Raw genomic sequence first — 23444 nt, 5'->3', positions numbered from 1 at the left:
TTGATGTCTTGGAGTGGACAAATCACTTTACCCAGCCAAACTGATAGGTTTTGCTGAGACAAAACTAAGTTGGCTGGAGGCGTCTCTCAGGGCTGGGGGGAAGCTTCCTGTGGAACAGAGCTTGAGAAGAGTAAGTCTGGAAATGCGAGGTGGTTTAGTCTGCATGTGTCCTGGGCACAGCTAATGGAAAAGCTGAAGTGCCGCGCAAGTGGTAGGTAAGTAAAAGGAGCGTAATCAGTAGTTCCTGCTGTTTCGTGGAAAACAGAGTGTCAAACTATTGTTCGAAAAGGAAACAAAACACATGATTAATAGCGGTGGTAGAGAAAGACTTCTTACGTGCTTTTATGGGTAAGAGCACAAATATATTCTGTTGAATCATATTCAAAGTATTTGCGGTGTATTTTCTTACATGTTACAGCCTTGACTGTGTCTCCAGAAGCTGTAATGTTTCTTGGCCTCCTCCAGTGGCATGAACCATGTAGGGCTTAAGGAATCTCTCGCTTTTCCACTCAAATCTCCAATAGTCAGCTAGTGGGAGATGTCTAAGGTAGTGGTTTCTCAAGAGCTTTGATTGTAAAAGCTTAGATAGCTAAAATCTAAACAGCTGCTACCAGCTAAAATAGCTGCTATCAGTACGAAGCCAACAATTACGTGTATCAGCAGTATCAGTCTGCAGTTCCATGGCAGGCTGGACACGAACCAGATGGGCTGTGTTTCATCTCCCCTTGCCTAAACAGGACCTGAAGCAGGACCTAAATTGGTCTCCTTATCCATTTATGCCCTGGTTTACCTTTCTGGCAAAACCCCTTATTGCTCCCTGCTTTGGCCCAAATACGACATCTGACGATGTACCTATTGTGTGAGATTTCCCTGCCCCTGGACCCCACCGGGAGCTGGCCCCAGGGAGGCGAGTGGTGCCGGTGGGCTCCCAGCTGCAGCCTGCCTTGGGGATGGGGCTGCTGCGGGGAAATCTGCTCTTGGCCATTCTCGTCTGTTTTCTCCCGCTTCCTAAACCAGAATCCTTCAGGATCCATGTTACCCTTTTGGAGTTATGGTAAAGATTTTCAAAGCATAAAGGAGAGTCAGATATTGAATTCAGATTAATTTTATTAAGGACTGAGCCATCAAGATGCAGTTTATGATGCTTTTCTCTTTAAAACAAAAAATCCTGTTTGATACAATATATTAAGTATGAATACTACTGCAGTTTAATAGGGGAATTCCTTGCGTCCTGCCCAGTGTATTCTGAGTTCATTAACGATGATTATTAAACATGCTCTTTGGGAGAAAACAAAACAGAAACCATGGAAACTGCAGACAACTAGCAAGGTCGGTCTGTGTTGTAAAGCAAAGGTTCAGGGTGGGAAAATCTAAATCCTGAAATTACTATTTAGGGGTTTTTTTGCCTAGCTACAGTTTGCTTAAAGTACTTTTTACAAGGCCACTTAAAACTTCAATAAACAAACTATTAACAGGTCACAAATTAAGGTCAAAACAAATCTCATAAAATCAAGGTTCAAAACTCATTTATGTATTATCCTATAAATGATATCCTATGACTAGATGTACATACATAACCCATACATCCTGATATTGATGTAGGAAATATACTTTTTTTTTCCCTAGTAAGTTGTGAGTAGCAACTATGAGGAATATTAGATTTTTCCTTCATTGTTCTTTAAACACAGCTGAAGATCAAAGTCTTTTGTTGTGAAACAGTATGATAAAAGTACACATTCTTTTTAGACAGTCTTCTGGATAAGGATTTTATTATGTACAGGATACATTTTGGGGAATTAAAAGTCATATTTTCAAGATGTAGATGAGATTTAAAATAATGTACCTTTTGACTTCTGCATAGGAATGAATTTAACTTGAAAATGACATTTCTTCATCATCAAGAAGAAACGCTCCGTCTGTAATGCCTGCAGTGATTTCTGAGGTTTAAACTGTATGTGAAATAGAGGAGGGGGTGTCGTGAGTTAGGCCGCTCCAGCAACCAAACCCTACACAGCCGGTCACTCCCCCTCCCTCACCCCCAGGGATGAGGGAGAGAATTAAAGGATAAACAGGAAACCCGTGGGTTGAGATAAGAACAATTTAATACAGATAAGTAATACACAGTGTAGGTGCTCACCACCCCCTCGTATGCGAAGCCCATCTCGTCCCGAAGCTGCAATCCCGGACGAACGTGAGGCCCCGAAATAGAGAGGGGCAGAGAGAGAGAGAGAGAGTACTCCGAGAGTGGGAGTACTGGGAGAGAGAGGGAAAAAAGGCAATAGAGCAAAAGCGCAGAAGTGCAAAAGAGCAAAAGTGGCGAAAGAGCCAAAGCACAAAAGCCCTTCTGTCCGGCTGACCCTCACTTTGTAGTGGGCATGACGCTGCATGATATGGAATACTAATTGGCCAGTTTGGCCCTCAATCTTAAGTTCCTCCACAAATCACAAGGGGAATCGTGGCCCCCTTGTCCTGGCTATGCTCCCCTCTTATCCCACCATGCCTCTGCACTCCAGCACACTGAAAAGTCCTTGGAGTCTCACGTCCAACCACAAACATCAAGTTGCTATCAGCATTCTTCTCAGAGCGAGCCTCTGAGTAAAACCAAAACACGGAGCTCTTCTAGCTGCTAAAAAGAAGAGCTAACTGTCCCAGCTAAAACCAGGACAGGGGGAATCACGTTTATCTTTTCAGCTCCCCTCTTTCATTAGTATAACCTTTTCCCCATGGTGCCCAGTGCTTGGTTTGAATGACCATGTAGTTACAATTCATCTGTCCATAGTGAAAGAAAAAGCAGTGTCAGCGTTCAATAACAGAGACAACAGTATAGGTTTTGTTTCTTAAAATTATCAGCCATGAAATACAAGAAGGTGTAAAGAACTCTTATTTTAATTCCACAGCGGCTGCCGGTACGTTAAATCTGGGATGACAGATTTATTTTCTGATACCCAGAACCAACACAATAGCCCCTTTTTTGTGCGTGTTGAAAACAGGGACCTATTTGCTCTCCAGAAACCTCGCAATGTTCATACTGAAAAGCGATAACGTATAAGGACAAGATTTAAAGCATAGTCAGCCAAAAATATTATTGTCATCTTCTGTTTATTGTGAAATCTATTTCCCAATTACTTAAGACATTTTTCTTATTTAAACAATTTCTGCAATATCAGTGCACCACACTTTTTCCTGCCTGACCATTGCTAGATTTGGACCTGCCTGAGCAAAGAACTCAGCCTCTCATTAATGTTGGGTGTTGGAGACTAATGAAACGTGTTCACCAGCTTCCTCATAAAATACAGGATCCTAAAACTTTCCAAACCTTCAGATTTGCATTTGCACTGTGCAAAAATGTAAGTGTAAAACTCGATATCAAACATAGGAAGAAATTCTTCACTCTTAGAGTGGTGAGGCACTGGAACAGGTTGCCCAGAGAAGTTGTGGCTGTCCCATCCCTGGAAGTGTTCAAGGCCAGGTTGGATGAGGCTTTGAGCAACTTGATCTAGTGGAAGGTGTCCCTGCACATGGCAGGGGAGTTGGAACTAGATGATCTTTAAGGTCCCTTCCAACCCAAACCATTCTATGTTTTCATGTTAAGTGCAAAATTAAAAAAACAGCTGAAACCTCTCTTACACTAGATTTTTCTTGAGGTACAGCAGAGCAAATTTCAGTAATAATGTCGTGCTAGCATAGCTACCTATTTCAGTGGGAGTTAAGCAGATATTAATAATGTGCTTTTGAAAATCCCATGGACTTGCTTTGTAATTTTACTTCTTAGTAAAATTAAATACTTTTGAAGAAATTGGCCCTGAGCTCCTGAATCAGAACATACCTCCCATTACTTAATTTCCCTTCAGATCAGCCCTGAAATGTTTAAAGTTCCTAGTTGAATAGCTTTGAGGTTGATGAACCAAATTCTGAAGGAGAGCTGCTTTTTCAGTTTGTTGTCCTTTTAGAAGCAGGTTCCCTTTAGAAAGATGACCTTTCAGAACCTTCGAATATTTATAGTAAGAGGATCTGTTTGAGGCAAAGTAAGAGAATCATCTAAATCCTTAAAATCATGCAGCAAAACAAAGTCTTTATTTAGATTTACTAAATTAGCAGAGCAAGAAGGAAACAACAAGACGTGCATGACACTACAGACACAAGGCTTAAGTATCCAAGATGACCAAGCTAGTGTGGAAGTTATCAAGTTCAAGTCCAATCAATATGAGCAGTTAAAAATGAGCTGACACTGTTCTGGATGTCCTTCTGGACTGTTTCACACATATATGCATATATGTGTATAAATATATAATATATATATACTTATATATATTTGAGCACGTGTATGTATCTCCTTCCTGGGAGTGAAAGGTAGACAGAAAGGGAAGAGGAAGAGGGACACATTCTTTGAAAGTTTCCTAAAAGACCTTCTGAACTATACCACTTCTGGGGACCGATGGGTTTGAGGCTGAGCAGTGAGGAGTAGGAGCACATTGTTCAAGCTCCCCATTGAACAGTTCGTGTTGGAAAACATTCACCATTCCCCTGCCTCAGTGTGTGGAGGCTCCACAGCCCTAATTCTGGAGTTAGAGTTTTCTTGCTTTCTCTATGTTTGTACAGCTACTATGGCTGTTTTGGAGAGAGGCTACTTTTGAGCGTATTCTGCCTGCCGTGATTATCCAAGTCGCAGAAGGACAGAGGTCCCAGGGAATGCCAAGTGTGCAGCGCCACGTGTGCCTGCACAAAGCAAGGGCTTTCCACACTACGCTGGCACCTTGGCTATCTGTACGCCATAGTGGGCTTTGACACGTGTTGTGGGATTACTCTGAAGATTGTCTGATGTGTTTATGTGCATGCATATGCACTATGTCTGTCTTAACAAGAACATTTGTTCTGGGCAGCTTTTCCTGCTACTTGTTTCCTGTTGTCCTTCACGGCTAGCTTGTTTTCCTCTCTCACGCTTCTGCTGTATTTTACCAGTTTTAAAAATAAGGCCACCAAGATTATTTGCCATAATTTTAGTGTTTACTTTCCCTTCTGAATAGATTTTTTTTCCTGAATTTACCGATCACCCGCTGAAGAGCTAGATTTACTGTAAGATTGGTCACTAATACATCATTTTTGCTGACTAGAAAAATTCTAAATAGATTTTAAAATTAGACTTTAAAATATTACATATGCATCTGTGGTTTTCCTTTCTTAAATAGTAATATGCCAAAGAACCTGGACTGAAATGCCGGATCCCGTTCTGTATTAGGGAAGCTGCTGTGCTGACCCATTTTGCCTTAACATTAATTAAATTGGTAGAGGGAGGCTGCTTTATTGTCAGGAGCTGTGCGGGGTGCAACCTCCGGTAGTGACTCCCACTTTGCTGCGCTTACATGTCATTAGTGTGGGTGTTGACTGGGTAAGAGAGATGTGGTTGAGATTTGCTATTCCAAAGGAATCCCTCTAGTTTCCAGGGAGTTTTGGCGTGTGATATAAACTGTGGCACCCTTCAGGTGACTCTGACTTGCTGCTGGATTGGGAAGCCCTGAGCAGCTTGAAGCTAACTGTACGTTACCTCTGAACGTTGTTTGGAGCGAGGTCTGGGTGAAGTGTCTTTGCTGGGCTTTGTGCCAAGTAACCCAGGTTGTAGCCTCAGAACGTGATACAGGTCCACAGTGAGATGGAGTTCCAGTAGGTCAGAAGGTTTCAGTGGGCACTCAGAGTGATGGAGTCACATCTGTGAATTTTTGCAGGATAAAGCCCTGGGTCTGCGGTAAGGGGTTAGAAATGTGGACAGCAGTTGTAAATTTTAAAATAGATTTAATTGCATCTTCTTATGTTTCATCGCTGGTCTCTGAAAGTTTTCCAGTGGCTTTTAGGACCCCTTCTAAAATCAGACATGATGAGATACTGCCAGATTTCAAAGCTTAGCTTTACCCAAAACCATGTCTGTGTTCTCTACCTATCCCTCTTAGTTAACTAGAATTCAGTGCAAGTTCACAGATTTGACAACTGAACTTTATTACAGCCTGAGAATGGTTTCTGTTGAGATTCTAGTACTGGAGCATGTACGGAGAGATGAGGCTGTGCACCACGTGCCCGTCTTCTGCTATGGAAGATGGTGCCAGGCCAACTGGTGGCACTGCAGTCCTGAGGCTGTACCCCTGCCTGTACCATTGCCCTCACTTTTTATGTACAGTCTTTACAGATGAACAGGAAATACAGGGAACAGCTACAGATAAATAGCAAATGAGGGGAATTGTATGCTGAGTATCTTCAGGTACAACATTGAGTTTCTTCAGACGGGAACCCTGGCCTGACAGATGGTGCTGAGTCAAGGGATGAAGAAACTACAGTCTCTGGTTTTGCACAGGCTAAACACTTTATAACGACCACCTCAGCTTGTAGCCCAAAGTTGGACTGATGACAGGGACTTGTAGAGCAGAGCAGGCTCGTGGCCTCTGTTTTTGTCCTTCTACAGACATGTTGGTGCTTCAAAGGCAGTTTTTGTCACTACAGTGCCCCTGAGGGCCATGTCCTGATGTTGGCTATGTTTATGTTCCCTGCCTTTCTTTTACCAAACTGCTCCAGATCACAGTCAAAGGAGGCCTCTGAGTGCAATAAATCAAAGTTAGCTCTCAGATGTACTGGCTCGCTAGACAGACTGGGTCTCTTCCCAATTTTAACTTGGGAAGAGGACACACCACAAAAAGGAGAAGTGTTGAATTGAAGTAAAATATGAGGTGCCTGGGAAAGCTAATATAAAAATTTAAAGTTGTTTGAAAAAACTAAAATAAAATTTAGGCTTTCTGATGTAACTCCAGCCCAAAGTTAGGCTGCATAGTGAGTCTGGAGGGTGATGTTACTTGTTTTCATTTAGAAGAAAAGGAGCCATCTTACCTCAGCACATCCATGCTGTGGGATCAGATGTCGCATGGCATAGTCCTGCAGGCAACAGTTTTGGGACTTAAATGCCTAGCTGTTATCCTTCTTTCACAAATGGCAGAGGTCTCACAGCAGTGAAGAGCAAGGATATTTTAACTGGCAATATTGACAGAGACAATTTATAGTCTATTGTGTGAATGCAGCTGCTGAGCATTCATACCCTGCCACCATCTTGGCATTCCTGACTCTATTTTTGACAAAGGATGTTTAACCAGGAATGCCTTCATATCTCAGCATAATTTATATCTTGGCCATTTGCATCTTTTCTCTGTCCTCTTCCTCCAGCTTTCCCTCCTTCCCATATTCTCCTCACACACACACATATCTCTGGGGGGAAAAAAAAAGAAAAGTGTATGTATGGGAAATGAATTCAATACTGAGGGAATTGAATGTACCCTCAGTAAATTTGCGGACGACACCAAGCTGGGAGGCTGTGTCGATCTGCTTGAGGGTAGGGAGGCCCTTCAGAGGGATTTGAACAGACTGGATCGTTGGGCTGAGGCCAATGGCATGAGCTTTAATAAGGCCAAGTGCAGAGTCCTTCACTTGGGGTATAAAAACCCCAAGCATCGCTATAGTCTCGGGGAAGAGTGGCTGGAGAGCTGCCTGGCGGAGAAGGACCTGGGGGTGTTGGTTGACTACCGGCTTGATATGAGCCAGCAGTGTGCCCAGGTGGCCAAGAAGGCCAATGGGATACTGGCGTGTATCAAGAATAGTGTGACCAGCAGAAACAGGGAAGTGATCCTGCCCCTGTACTCAGCACTGGTGAGGCCGCACCTGGAATATTGTGTCCAGTTTCGGGCCCCTCACTTTAAGAGAGATATTGAGCTCCTGGAGCGAGTCCAAAGAAGGGCAACTAAACTGGTGAAAGGGCTGGAAAATAAAACTTATGAGGAGCGGCTGAGGGAGTTGGGGCTGTTTAGCCTGGAGAAGAGGAGGCTGAGGGGAGACCTGATTACAGCCTACGAATACTTGAGAAAAGATGGTGGGAAGGTGGGGGAAGGGCTCTTTACATTAGTGTTGGGTGATAGAACAAGACGAAATGGGTATAAGCTTAGTCAGGGCAGATTCAGGTTGGATGTTAGGAAGTCTTTCTTCTCTGAAAGGGTTGTCAGCCACTGGAATAGGCTGCCCAGGGAGGTGGTTGAGTCCCCATCCCTGGCTGTGTTTAAGAATAGGGTGGATGATCTACTTGGGGATATGGTTTAATGGGGATTAGGGATGGTTGGACTGGATGATCTCTAAGGTCTTTTCCAACCTAGAAATCTATGAATCTATGAAGCTAAAACCACCATCATAGCCCATAAATACAACTCGGTAGCAGAAGAAATGGTCGTTTGGCAAATATTTTAGATAAAACTATTCTGAAACCTAGAAAACTCTGTTTTTACTACTGCAATTAGAAATCTTTTTATGCAGTTACTGGATAAAGAGTTTTTCAGTGCCATCCTTTCAAACGCCACTTTTAGGCTTTCTTTAGGATGGGGCTCGCTACAGAAAGGATGCTCAGTGTGTTCTGCCAAGGCATTACACACCCTGTGAGTGAGTGCTGGAGAGAAATGGACTTTTTACAGTTACATTTTACTGTATTAAATGATTAGTTTTACTTTTTTTCTGGGTAAGTCATGTTCAGTCAAGGGTTTAGCCTAGTCACGCTGACCGTAACTCACTCGCACAGTGTCAGCACACAGCTCCCTGTCTGAGCCAACTCATCTTGGCCCCCCAGGAATGGAGCTGTGGTTTGGAGCACATAAGCAGGGTTACAGTGACAAGCCTGTGCCTGGACTGCCAGCAGCCCTGAGGTGTGAGGTTGTCACGATGTCACTTTTCTCCCTTGCTATATCACAGCTGTATCTACTGTTTTTCTAGTTACTGATAAGATTTCCTGACAATAAGTGTCCATATTATGTTTGTCTCTATTACAGCCCAGACTAGAACGGACAGAATAACATGTAATATCCCATAAGTAGTTGAGCAGTGTGTGGAAAATGGTTGTAGATTATTTTCCCCAAGGGAATCGGGTACGGTGAGGTGAGAAAACAAAAGCTGAGAGTCTTCTTTCCATCCATGCATTTTTCCTGACACCACAGTCATACGGTGTGAAGGGCATGATGTGCAATTGCTTCTTGCAGTCAAGAAACGTGCACCCCGGCGGGCGTCCTGCTCTGGGGGCACAGCTTTCTCGCTCCATTGCTGCAGAGGCTTGCTGGGCTCTCAGGATGCTGGGCAATCAGCCCTAGGCTCCTTCAAGTGATGTCCAGAGTACCAAGAAGTTTAGGCAGAAAGAACTGAAATAAATTAAAAGTGACTTGTAGCATCTTGAAAAACAGCTATTTTATTTTATTTTATTTTATTTTATTTTATTTTATTTTATTTTATTTTATTTTATTTTATTTTATTTTATTTTATTTTATTTTATTTTATTTTATTTTATTTTATTTTATATTATTTTATTTTATTTTATTTTATTTTATTTTTTATTTTACTTTATTATGCTTCCCCTGTTTTTAATCATGCCTGCAGGGAGGCTGAGCACGCTGGCTGGCTCAGCACACAGGAGAAAATTTGGTGCAGCTATGATTGACAAGGCCATGATGTCCTGTCAGGGAGGCTGTGTTTTAGAAATAAATTGCTTTGGGAAATTGCAATAGGATAGCTTCCAGTCAGCTAAACTGAAAGTGCCTTTCAAACATAGGGATGCTCATCCTTCTGTATCCTCTTTCCTTCTGCTATCCATCTGCAATTCTCGTGGGGAGACAGAGAGGTGTCTGTTATTTCCTCGTCTACGCTTTTCTTCCCTCTCTCCCCTTTCCCTGTCTTTCACCACAGAAATATCTCAGCAATGCCAGGAGGCTGGTATGCCCCAGGAGGGTAAGAATAGTCTACAATGGCAGAGATCACTCCTGTTGTTGTTTGTCTGCTTGCAGCTGTCTGGACAGAGGATCCACACAAGAGGTAAGAGCAACTGGATCTGAGAAGCTAGAGCTTTTGCAAGACAAACTGTTAAAGCCTTAAGAAGATTTGTTCCAACATCCAAAACTAACAGTCCTGTCCAAATCATCAGAATAATCCTTCATCAATACGTTGATGTGGCTGGGTTTCTCATTTCCACCCTTGACCCTAACCAAAATTTTCTTTTTTTTCTTTGTTTTTCCTGTGTGTGTATTTTGTTTGGTTGGTTTGGTTTTCTTGTTTGTGTGTGTTTTTTTTTTTTTCTTTCTTCCCTATCTAGGTCTAATCTCCTTTGGAAATGCCAAAATCGTTAGAGTATCAGGAGCTGGAAGTGTTGTGAACCTGTTCAAACATGGAGCACTGGGACTCTCTGGGATTTTTGATTGTCACACTCAACTATAATTTGACTATTGTAGGTAAGTGCTTCAAAAAAGCTCTCTTCTTTCTTTTGCTTCTCCCTATCCTGAAGCCACCCAAGTGTTCTACTGATAATTGACAATAATTTCTAGCTATGCCTCTGTGATTCTTACAGTAAGAAGTTGTTAATTAGATATGTGATAAGTGGTTATTGTATTTCTTTTCTTGTTAAATAGATTCCCGCTTCCTCTCTGATAGATATTTTCTGAACTTTGCGGAAAAAGTTCTGGCTCAAATTTGGCTCTTCTTGGTGCCTGAGCTTCCAGTCAGCTCTAATGGCAGTTTAGCGATCATGGTGAAAACACAGAAGTTAATGCTGTATTTATACCACATAAAGTGAACAGTAGAATGTATGCAATAGCTTTAGTGATGAATTAAAACGTTTAAAAAAGGGCAAACACTCCTCCTGTCTTTTACAGGAAGAAGTTGTGGTTTATTACCATTGTGGTTAGTTACTATTGCATTTCATTTTTTATCTTTACAAATGAACAAAGTTCACATGCATTTAAAAAAAAAATACAGTTTGGTTTTCCTCAGCTAACAGTGGTCTGAGTGCTTCCTTTTTTTTCTTCTTCTTTAAATAAGCCACTGTTCCTTTCTCATGGGCTATTTTAAGCAAAATATGAGCCAGAGAAAAACTTTCAAGGGCTTTTCAAAGACCCTTCACCTCCAGTCGTGGACAGTTGCTGTAGTTTGTGCTGTGCATTGCAGGGAGTATCCAACAAAGCCACAGCGGTGTCAGTGAAGGGGCTTGTTCCAGTACATTTAATCAAGATTGAGACATTAGGGAAGCTGATGCACGGAGGGGTTGTCTCTAAAATGTATGTCATACTAAACTACTTCCTAAGGAGCCATTGATTTTTCTTAAGCAGCACTCCCTATCGTACAGGTTCTAATTAAAAATTGATAGTGAAATAGCACATAGTATTTCGAGCTTAATTAACTAATGTGCTTCAAACTCTTTGAGGTCCTCACAGGGAAAAAATGCTGCCTAAGGATGAAACATTACTTGCTAAAGATGACAGATTCTGTACAGCTGGTGTTTTCTATTGACCCATGCTCTGTCACAAAGAGAGTAACAGTACGGACTGTCACTAAAATGCAGGAAGCTGAAAACACAGCAAAACCACCACTAACGTTCAGGCGATTAAACGTAAATGGAAAGGCCTCTAGGTACTTATGGTTAGATAATATATTATTTTGCCAGGAGCAGCAGGTTTCTTTGATGATCTCTCATTTTTTTTATATATCCCTACCTTTTTCCAGCTGAAGTTTTCCCACTTCAGAGTGCAGTTTTACTCCTTTAGCTCATAATCCATTAGTTACAAATGGTTTATATGGGGCACCCAAATTACATGTTTGGTACAATAACAGGTATCTTACAATGTTGCAGAAATATTTGAATATTTAAGATTCATACCAACTACGGAGAAATAGCTTTATAGGAAATAGAAAAGAATGTTGTTCAAGACAATACTTGTAAATAAGTATGTATTTATAGGAAAAAATGCTTTGGAATCTGGATTTTAGAATGTGTATTGGTGCTATATCACAGACTGCCTTTAAAACATTGTGTGCATGTGAGATGTGCAATCACGGTTCATGGCTTGAGGTTTTCAGCGCATTTCTCAGCAGTTAATTCTGTATAACATGTTTCTCTTCAGTCACTGAATCTTGCTGTTTGTCTGTTGTTACAACTGATTTCTTAGCTATTCCTTAAAGCACAGAATTGATCTTATTGCTCTTTTCTGGTTTTGTTGGGTTTTTTTTGTGGGGTTTTTTTGTTGTTATTCCTGAGTGTGGGGTTTTCTTTCTCTTTCTTTGCATGTTTTAAAAATATGTGAAATTAACGCAAGATATTATTAAATTGAATTACTTTTTCAAAATCATGAAGGGAACCAATGACAAGACTCAAACAAAAACCTGAGAAATTCAAGGGCTAAACTTCAGGTATTGATTTTTTTTCCACATTTGAACAGAATATATTTATGATTTTTGACAATATAGCAGTTTATATTCAGATTTTCTTATCCTGCCCAGGAGAAGGATTTCTTTTTCTCCTTTTCTCCCTTTTTTCTCCTTTTCTTCCTTTCTTCTCCTTTTATCTCCTCTTTCTCCCTCCTTTCTTCTCCTTTTCTCTTTTTCTTCTCCTTTTGTCCCTCGCTTCTCCTCCCTTTCTTTTTCTCTTTTTTTTTTTTTTTAATAAATAGCTTTGTCAGTAATACCACAGTGTGTGTAACTTTACAAAACACTTTTAATAAAAATCCACCCCATCCAAAAGTCCTTAAGGAAATTATCATGAACAATACAGTCTCATTCAAAGGATATGATATGTAGGGTAGCAATGCTTTCAGTGTTATCAGTATAATGGAATAAGGATAATAAGGATAAGGTCTCATCTTTCTCACTAAAGTGGAAGAGACCAAGCCCTACCTAAAGCAATCATATGAAAGAATTCAGGGAAAGATGAATAAAGTAAGCAACATATGAGAATGCCAAACTTGTAAGCTTAACTTGGTGTTGGTGTCAAGACAGAAGGGAGCTTTTGGTCTGAATGGAGAGAGAAGTTGCACACCAAGGTGAATGAAGGTTGGAAGACACGATCAAGATGGGGCAACCAAAGAAGTGGTGGAGAGAAATGAGCGGGGTGCACATAGAAATGTACATTTGTAGTACATTTTGCATAGTTTTGCTGGTAGTACCTGTTAAGTAGTCACTAGTAAATACCAGTCAAGACACAGCAAAGAGATTTTGTTGACTGTAGTAAACTTTACATGTAATTTTATGGCCAAGACCAAGAATGAATTTTATGCCATGGAACAATCTTTTGTATCTAGAAGAGTTTTATTACAGTGTTAGGCAATCTATATTATTGAAATAAGACTAAATTCAGGTGCAAGTGTATGAAACCAACAGCAAGGAAGAACTGTGAGTGAAATGGGATTATTTTGCTCAATTGTGAACTCTTTTTATCAGATTTGGACATGTTAAGAGTGTTTTTGTTAGGCTGAGGTTTCAGTTGATGTGGCTTATTGTACATCAAACTCCTACACTGTCGAGTGTAGATGAAGGTTATGGAATACATCAGCTGACACATTTTCATGTGAGTTTCAGTCTCAGTCAAAACAAAGCCAAAGAGCAGCTTTTAGGAGAGAAGACTGATTACAGAGGCTATTTCTTTAAATGTCTTTTATATAGAGAAAGCATCACTACATTACCTGCTTTACCTTCCTTCTCCATGCTCTGACTCTTTTTTCTTACCTTTGCTTCTTTTCTAGGAAAGATCTGGCTAATGTTAATAATTCTGCTGCGAATGGCAGTGGTAGTGTTAGCAGGCTATCCACTCTACCAAGATGAGCAGGAGCGCTTCATCTGCAACACCCTGCAACCAGGATGCTCCAACGTTTGCTATGACTTGTTCTCTCCTGTATCTCACTTTAGATTCTGGGTCATTCAGACTATATCTATCCTGCTACCTTATGCTGCATTCAGCATTTATGTTTTGCACAAAGTTGCTATGTACATTGTAAGGATGCACTGTTTGGTGCATGGGTGCAAAAGGAATAAGGGTTTATCAAGCCCCAAAGACCGGAAGGAGCTCTGTGGAAGTGCTGTTGTCAATAGATTAGATTGCGATGCAGACAGCCTAAGTGTCCTTAATTTTTCTGGGGCATATACCATTCATCTTTTTTTTAGGACACTACTTGAGGCTGCCTTTGCAGCTGTGCAGTATTTTCTTTTTGGATTTTTTGTTCCTGAGCGCTTTTCCTGCTACCATTCACCTTGTACAAGCACAGTTGACTGTTATATCTCCCGTCCCACTGAGAAATCCATCATGATGATTTTCATCTGGGGGGTCAGCAGTCTATCCTTTCTGCTTAGCCTTGCTGATCTTGTCTGTGCTCTCTGGAGAATGACAGCAAAAAACCAGAAGAACAAGCTGCTGGCAAACCTCCATGTAGAGAATGAGTGCATTTGTAGTCTTTCCCCAGTACAGCACGGTAGCTCTTCTCAACCTCAAGATCAAGACTGTCCAGGATCAAATAGCAGCCAGACCAGTGACGGCTCCTGCTCACTTCTCTCTGAAGAGGAAGAAGAGGCTGTTCTTCATCCTGAAGTGGTCTGTCAGCAGACTGCCAGCACTAACCTTAACAGCAAACAGCAATAAGCCTTGTATATCAGGAGATCTTGTTGTTAAGCAAGACAGCACTGAAGAACCCTTGTGCGCCGGTGACCACCAAGGAGCTACAGGCAGGCAAGTAAGACCCAGGCTTCAGCAAGACATCATTAAAGATACTGCCCTGACTTCGAGACCTCAGATAAGTCTCACCTTGGAGTTTCTTCCTCTATAGTTCAGAGCAAGCTTTAGGGTATCGCCCCTTCAGATGAGTTAAAAAACCCTGATGCACAATCAAATTATAGCAGTACTAGTTGCTTGAGGTCAAAGAAGTCAGAATGGGTATAAAGCCCTGAGTGAACACCCCCCTCTGACCCTGGCAGGACACATCATTGCATCGCTGAGGAGGTTCAGGCAGTTTCAGCTGGATTCCTCTGCTGAGGTTATGCTGCAGAGAGACTCTAATATGCTGTGTTCCTCCATCAAAGAGGAAGCAAAAACCTCGGATCAGAGTTTGAAGGATATGACATTAAGGGGACTGTTCTTTGAAAAATGTAACATTTTTATGTTTTTCTGAGTGTGACTTTAAAAAGCTGTTGCTGATGTGACTGGCCTGATTTTCCCGGAGTATGTGTGAACACTTGTTTACTCTAACCTGGTTTTATTGCAAAAGATTAAGCTTAGGAAAGATGTGTCTTCTAAACACAGTTGTACATTGTCTACTGTCAGAAGGTTAATTTAGCTCCTCATACTAAATTCTCTAAGGCCTACTCTAAGAAGGATATTCAGGCAAGAAGGCTAGACAGCAAATAACATAAAAATGAATGTTTTGTTGCAAAGTATTAATGTGTAAAAAAACCTCTTGGATCTTACTGATTGAAGGCTATACCTATCCTAGTTAGCAACGCCATGGCAGTATCTTTCTCTGACCATGAGGTCAGCTGGCACAGTCTGACACATCTGAGTTATTCAACTCATTAACCTCCAATACAGGGTGGCTGCATCCATATTAGCTGTTGGGAATGGTCCTGTGCTCGAGAATTGCTGAGCAGATGACTAGGAGATGTAGGTCAGAAGCATGGCAGGGAGTGCTCCAGCAGCTTGACAGCGCAGGGGACTGAGCTCCAATGCCCACGCCCTGACACGACTGTGCACTAGGGCAGAGGTACTGCTGACATGTCTACAGGGTGTTACAGGTCTCAATCTGAAATAGCCACACTAGGCTCTTGACTTCAGTAGGGAGAATGAGTCACCTGATGTGTTTTAAGCATCTCTGAAGGTAAGCTGAGTTACTTTCTAGATACACTTATTTCTCCCACAATGTGATTATCTCAGACCTGGGCTTAGGAAAATTGTTTCTACCCTTTCCCTAAGAGAAGGATATAGTGGCAACGTCTATATCAGAGTGCTCACCTTCTTTGGCTGGCAGACTTCAAATACCAATCATTTGAAAACGTGTCTAAGTTGAGTGAATCACAGATTTTATTACTGTCATGCTTTGTGCTTTCTGTCAGTGTTAATTCTGTGGCATTTACATAAGCGTGGTCCAGCACTGAAGCACAGCAATGCGTGAGCTGAATTTTCTTTCAGCTAGAAGTCAGTGGGGGTTGAAGGTTGCGTATACCTGCAGAATCATCAGTGGGAGTGGATGTGGAGGAGCACGTACTCAGAGAAAGGTACTGGTGGTAGTGTCTTACAAAACAGATTACTCAGAGGCTGGCAAGAACTGGTATCTGTAGACCAGTGCTTGGAGCTAGAGTAGCTCCCTCTCCATTCAGTCCCATGCAAAGGAGACAACAGGCACAGATCCAGTCTCGTTCTTACTCTGCCATGTAACAAGTTTCTGTAATGACTGAATGGCTGGCTCCTCTGTGCAGAACATCAAGGGACAACACCTTTCACACAGTTCTTTTTCTTTCCTGTGGGTGCAGAAGTCTTAAAGACAGTTTGGCTCATAATGTTAGTGTATCATCTCTCACATATGCAAGATAAGACTACCACTTAATTATCCTTCAGTTTCTGCTTCCCCTCAAAAAATAGGTAGCTTAACAGATGGACAAAACTGCTTTTTGAGTCAGGAGGCAAAATTTACTTCTGTCTGTGAAGTACTTTGGGATCCTGAGGTATGCTACAGAGGTTTTTAATTACTACCTTCTAAGTCAAGTCTTCCTCTCTGTTAGCTGTGTTTGTTTCTTTTATCACGCATGCTTGTTGTATGATTTGTCATTTCCAGGGTAGGAGCAGCATTAATTATTAAACCTATTGTAGGCAGAAAAACATTAAATATTTAAACTTCTCATCCTCCAAAGCCTCTTTAACGGGGTCTGTGCTGATTACATATACTATGACAAAACATTGCAACAATGAAACCTTTTATGATTCACTAAATCTTCTCAGCTGCGAGAAGGAATGCAAGGAACAAATGTGGATTCAGTCTATTGCGTACAGCCCTCAGCATGGGCTATAAATAGGATAGGATAAATAATAAATCCGCTGTGGCTGGACACAGTTTGCTTTTTTGTGTCTCTAGTTAGACATCTTTTAATGACTGCGGAGTCTTATTTCAAATAAGAAGATCCTGTTTGTGTCTGAAATGGAAAATTAAATTAGTGAACTTCTTTCTTATTCTGTTTGCAGTTTCTTGTTGTGAGATTGTGGCCTTTGGTTTGTGTCACTCAGCTGCAGACCTGGCTGCTTTTAGGACTTGTGGACTCTTTGGCTCATAATTCAGAGTCAGTGTAATAAGCACTTAATGTGTTTATAAAAACTGCATATTACAAGAGCAGGACTTTTATGGGCTTTTTACTGGGGAGTGAATAGAAACTTCTGGCATCAACAACCTGCTCCTAAGGGAATGTCTCCGAGTCTCTTCTAACAACTATTTCCAAGTCACATTTATTAATTACAAAGACACGGTTTTACAAACTGGGTGGATGTACTAGCAAGGGAAAACCAAGGGAAGATGTGCAAATATGTTCGAACTATTCTGAGCTTCCATAGCTCAAGCAAATGTGAAGAGATCATTGGCAGGGGCATCCGCAATGGGGAGAGGAAATAGGAAAGAAGAATTGTTCAAAAGAACAAAGAGGATCACCTCTAATTTCTCCTTATATTCAGTACCGCTTAACATTAAGGTACTGTAAAGATGTCTAGATGTCCTAGAAAGAATAAGTAAAAGAAGAAATAGATGTGGAGCAAGGAAGCAACAAGATTTTCTGGTGTTAAGCAAAGATTTAGTCTTTTAAATTTGTGAATTGGTTTCATAAGTCCTTCTAGAACGTATTTCATACTCAGAAAAACGTTACAAAAACTGATTGTTATATTTGCCGGTGTGTCTTTAAATCTTTTCTTAACCCATCTACTTCAGAAAAGCATTTCTGAAGATGTGCTGAAAACACAATACTCCTAATCCTGCTTTCAGGAAGCTTTGTCTTGATTCAGACAAGGCTGCCATAGCTGCAGCGCAGATACCGCTCTCGCTCTGAGGTGGGTTTATGGAACAATACGTGAGGTATATATATTGCTCATCCAGCCTTGTGTGGTACTGAGCATAAGACTATACAGAAAGGAATTGAGCTCCCTGGAAATAAGAGTTGGAACTGATCAAGAAATCTGTGATAAAATAGTTTTCATATGGAAAATAAAATTTTTGTTATAAAGTTATAAAATATCTAAAAAAATGTTGTTTTCTTAGTATCTTAGATTTTAACCACCCTGATATCAGTTGGAAAAACAACACAGTGGGGAACAAGCAATCCAGGGTATTCCTGTAATGCATTAATGATAACTTCGTTATCCAAGTGATAGAGGAGAGGTGCCATGTTAGATCTCGTTCTCGTCAATAGGGAAGGGCTGGTAAGTAATGTTGAACTCGTGGGTAGCTTTGGCTGCAGTGACCATGAGATGGTGGATTTTGAGATCCTAAGGGCAGCTAAGAGGGGGAAGCTCAGCAAGCTTGAAACCCTCAATTTCAGAAGAGCTGACTTTCGCCGCTTCAGGAACCTCCTTGGTAGTGTGCCATGGGATAAAGCCCTGGAGGACTGGGAGCCCAAGATTGCTGGTTGACTTTCAAGGATCATCTCCTCCAAGTTCAAAGGCATTGCATCCCTAAAAGGAAGAAATCAGGAAAAAACACCAGGAGACCTATATGGATAAACAAAGAACTCCTGGCTAAAATCAAATACAAAAGGGGAATACACAAAGCATGGAAGCAGGGACTGGTAACCTGGGATGAGTACAAGGAAGTTGCTCATATACTCAGAGACCAGGTTAGAAAAGCTAAGGCCCTGACAGAGTCAAATCTGGCCAGCAATATTAGAATAACAGAAAAGGATTTTATAGGTATGTGAGAGGAAAAAGGAAAACGAGAGAGAATGTGGGGCCTCTCCGGAAGGATACGGGTGACCTGATTGCTGAGGACATGGAGAAGGCTGAAATATTCAACAACTACAGCTCTGGTTGACGTGGGTAAGCAACGGATGTAATTTTCCTGGACTTGTGCAAGGCGTTTTGTCACTGTCCCACATGACATCCTTGTCTCTAAAATGGAGAGACACGGATTTGACAGATGGACCACTCGATGGATAAAGAACTGGCTGGATGGTCGCACTCAAAGAGTTGTGGTCAATGGTGCGATGTCTACATGGAGACCAGTGTCAAGCGGTGTCCCTCAGGGGTCTGTTCTGGGTCCAGTGCTGTTCAACATCTTTGTCAGCGACATGGATGACGGCATTGAGTGCACCTCAGTAAGTTTGCTGATGACACCAAGTTGTGTGGTGCCGTGGACTCACTTGAGGGGAGAGATGCCATCCAGAGGGACCTTGATAGGCTTGAGAATTGGGCCAGTGCAAACTGCATGAGTTTCACAAGTCAAAATGCAAGGTCCTTCACCTGGGTCAGGCCAATCCTAGACACAAATACAAACTGGGCACAGAGGTGGGTTGTGAGTAGCCCTGAAGAGAAGGATTTGGGGGTGTTTATAGATGAGAAGCTCAACATGAGCTGGCAGTGCGCTCATGCGGCCCAGAAGGCCAACCACATCCTGGATGTATCAAGAGAAGCGTGGTCAGCAGGTCAAGAGAGGTGATTCTCCCCCTCTACTCTGCTCTTGTGAGACCCCACCTCGAATACTGCATCCAGTTCTGGTGTCCCCACCACAAGAGAGACATAGATTGTTGGAGCATGTTCAGAGGAGGGCCACAAAGATGATCCAAGGGCTGGAGCACCTCTGCTATGAGGACACGTTGCGGGAGCTGGGATTGTTCTGCCTTGTAAAGAGAAGACTTCAGGGGGACCTAATAGCTGCCTTCCAATACCTGAAGGGAACTTACAGGAAGGCTGGGGAGGGACTTTTGCAAGAGTGTCCACTGATAGGACAAGGGGGAAATGAGTTTAAGTTGAAGGAGAACAGATTTAGATTAGATTTTAGGAAGAAATTCTCAGTACGAGGGTGGTAAGACTTTGGAATAAATTGCCCAGAGAAGTTGTGGATGACCCCTCCCTGGAGGTGTTCCAGGCCAGGTTGGATGGAGCCTTGAGTAGCCTGATCTAGTTGAGAGGCGTCTCTGCCCATGACAGGGATGTGGATTAGATGATCTAATTCTAGATGACCATTCTATGATTCAATGGTAATCACAGCACTTCCCTTGCTAAATAAGTATATACTAGACTATTGGAGACCCGGAATTTCCATGCTTTTCATGCAGCAAAACAAGTATCACTGGGAGCTTCTGCAGTTATCAGCATGATTTAAAGAAAAAAAAAAAATCCATTGTTTTACCCCTAAATAAGATAGCTTTTTAAAACCTTCTTTCTGAACAATTTTTTTCAATTTATTTTGTTTTGGTTTAGTTTGGAATATGTTTTTTTAATATTGAAATAGAAGCCAAACCCCAGGTTTCCATCAGTTATAATCACTTTCTGCTCTCTCCTCACATTCTAGGTTGGGTCACTTTGATTTACTCCCATCAGCATAATGGAAAGCTGTGACTCTCTCTTCTCTTGTGAAATGCGCTGTAGACAGGTGTCTAGGGAATGTATAGGTTTCCCCATTAGTAGCACTGTTCTTCATGAATCTCTCAGTTCAGACCAGGATAAGTACTAAATCTGAAGTTAACAATGTAGAGAGTTCCTTAGTGTATTCTTTTCAAGTTATTAAAATTATCTGCCCTTAGTGATACATCATTATTGTAGTGATTATCTTTCTAGAAGGGATCATTAAAGAGGATATTAATTGCATATTATTGTATTTTAATGTCATGATTATAATGGAGAACAGATAATTATTACTGCTTGTAGTATTTTAGCATAATAAAGAAAAGCATCTCCAAAAATAGGGAAGTAGAGTAGTTGAAAAGGCAGCTCTTTAAGTTCTGTCTTTGTACTACTTTTAATAGCCTGATGTTCAACTGATAGAGAAGTAATTTTACAATGTAATGCTCTTACAATGTAATTGAGTTGCTAAAACGTTCTGCAAATTAGATGGTCTCTGTTCAAAATCACATCATGAACTCTTCGCCTGTGATGCACAGCAATGTCATTCTGGAAAATCGATTCAGCAAGGCAGAAATCTGATCAGAAAGTATGACCTGTATCTCTACAATTAAAATTATCTAGCATCCATGTAGCTAGATTACAGTCACAATCTACTTCACTAACTTTTGCCTTCTCCCACTTTCCCTTCTTTTCCTTCTGTTTGGGTTTGACAGGCAGGATGTCCCAGACCATCTCCACAACTATGATTTAATTATGGGAGTACTTGTACAGTGCTAACTCCAAGGACAGTTTTCTGATCCTATGCTATTCACAACGTGGAAATGTCAGAAGGACAGAGAGCAGTCTCTAATTCACGTTCTGCAGTTCACACTTTAGGTTGAGTAGTGGGTTAGCTTTGAAAAGCTTTCACTGAGGAGCAATTTACTGAGTGTAGATGACTGCAGATTCTGAGCTTTTCTTTATATAAGTTTATATAAGGTGCCCTCAAAAAGCATGGAGGATTTGGGGTCAGCACTCAGATGTAAGACCTTTCACTTCTTGGCTTTCTTATGTGTATAACATTTATTTTGCCTGTGAGACTTTAGGCACCACACACCAGAGTGTGTTTGGGGAATTTCTCTTGCTGAATATATTACTTCAGGCAATAAATGACAATAATGAAAAGAAACAGAAGATTTTGACCTAGCAGAATGAATATTTGCATTTTCCTCCGTGATTTCTTGCCTTTTCCTAGTACTGAGGGTAGGCAATATTATTTTTAAAGAAAAAAAAACCAGGATAAGATGCTTTTAGAGCCCCACTAGGCTTGTTAAGCAATGCCTTTGTCCTGACAAATTAGACACCCACTTCTTCTGTGCATTTCTCTAGAAATCAATGTTAGTGATTCTTACATCTGACAGACCATATACAGTGCGATTATCTCCGTGTTTCTGGTACCTGCTTCTTCCTAAGCTCTGTGCTGTCCTTGAAACAGCTAGAGAAAATATTCAAAGGCAGGCAGATGGACAACTCATGTAATACTTTGGCTAACAAATCCAAGCTTTTCTTCTGCTTCAGCAAGGCCTCTTTCTAAAGCATTTTGCCGAAACATAAACATTGTATATCTATAACACAGTTTACTAAATGTGATGCATTGATAGATACCTGTTTGTACAGATTCACCAGAGACTTCACATATGTCTTGGTGCACAGTTTGGAAGGGATCCTGATCTTTGGATGGCTAGGAAAAAACACCAGGAATTTGCCTGGCAGCCCCACTCCTTGTCTCCCACCAGTCACTCAGAATTGATCCCACAGAGCACAAACCCATAAGAAATTCAAAAGATGACCCTAATTAAGGAATGATCTAAACACAGATTTTTTCTGTAGTGAAGATAGATAGAAGTAGTAACAATTATCCACTTCATGGCCTGCAGTTATGTGAAACACACAGCTACTTTGATTTAGAAGAAATCCATCTCAATTTTCAGTCTATAGAATAGAGACCAAGCAAATGTGCAGATAAATAGGAAATAATTTCTCCAAATTACCCATGTCTGAGAGATCTATGTAATGGCTTCTGGATAGAAATATTGCCGAGCCTTAGAACAACAGTCTCATGTTTTCTGTTTAGTTAGCTCTTTGTACTTCAGCAAAAATCCTTAAAATGGTGGTCAACGTGATTTAAACTTGGAAGCTGACATTTCTTTCCTCTTCAGAACAGTACTTCTCTCACAAAAAAAAAAAAAGGGTTGATTAAAACATCCAAGCAGTTTTTTATTCTTATATGAGATTCCTGAAACATTCCTAGAAGACCCAGTTCTAGATATGATTTGGCTCAGCACATTTTACCTTTTGAGAAGTTTTGTTGGCATAGCCCAAAGATGCTATCAATGAAACATAAAGGTCTGGGTTCAGCCAAAGCATTTAGGCTGTTCATTTCTGTTGAAATGCTTGTTGATACCAGCAGGTAATATTCTTGTTGCTGGACCTGGTGTACAGCCTATTAGAAGCTGGGCACAGCTCAGTTTAAATATTGTCCCGTACTGCTTCTGACACCAAATTCTATACGTATTTTGCCATGGTTCAGAGCGCATACACAGTCATCACAAGAACAGTGTCAGTCGGGGCACCAAAAGACAAATTTCAGGACTTCCCAGTCCCTACAGAGCTGCCCACTGCATCCCTGCAGGCAGCCTGCAGACCCCTGCCAATACAGAATGAACACCTTTAACATGGAGTACTTCCTCTGTTAATTCTCAAGAAATTAGTAGAGTAGTTGAAACAAATCCTATGCTATAGGTTACATTGAAAAACTGTTGCAAAACTAAGGTCACCTTGCAGAATGACCCTTTAGTAGATACGTAATATAATTGTATGCACACTTTTGCTTCTGCAGAGTTAACTATAGATAAATTTATTTGGACCTGGAGAAGCAGTAGGATCTTCCTTGACACCAGACTACGTAAAGAACATCATGAAGATGCAAGTGCCTCCGTCAGGACTCAACAGAAGACCTCACCTGCCATCTCTCAGTGAGGACTGAGTTTTCCCTGCAATTGGCACACCACCA

The 23444-nt window shown here is 41.2% G+C and overlaps 1 protein-coding gene across 1 annotated transcript; it reads left to right on the top strand.

The window, feature by feature from the left end:
* The first annotated feature begins 10216 nt into the window (after positions 1–10216).
* Positions 10217–14746, top strand: GJD4 (gap junction protein delta 4). Its single transcript, XM_009977398.2, is given in 4 exon segments — positions 10217–10280; positions 13560–14436; positions 14438–14607; positions 14610–14746. Coding segments are annotated over 4 exon segments (1248 nt in total).
* Positions 14747–23444: the final 8698 nt, after the last annotated feature.

The sequence above is a fragment of the Tauraco erythrolophus genome, chromosome 7 (assembly GCF_009769465.1).
Source record: "Tauraco erythrolophus isolate bTauEry1 chromosome 7, bTauEry1.pri, whole genome shotgun sequence".
NCBI lineage: Eukaryota > Metazoa > Chordata > Aves > Musophagiformes > Musophagidae > Tauraco > Tauraco erythrolophus.
The sequence above is the reverse complement of the archived record's forward strand: the minus strand, read 5'-3'. Positions and strand labels throughout refer to the sequence as shown.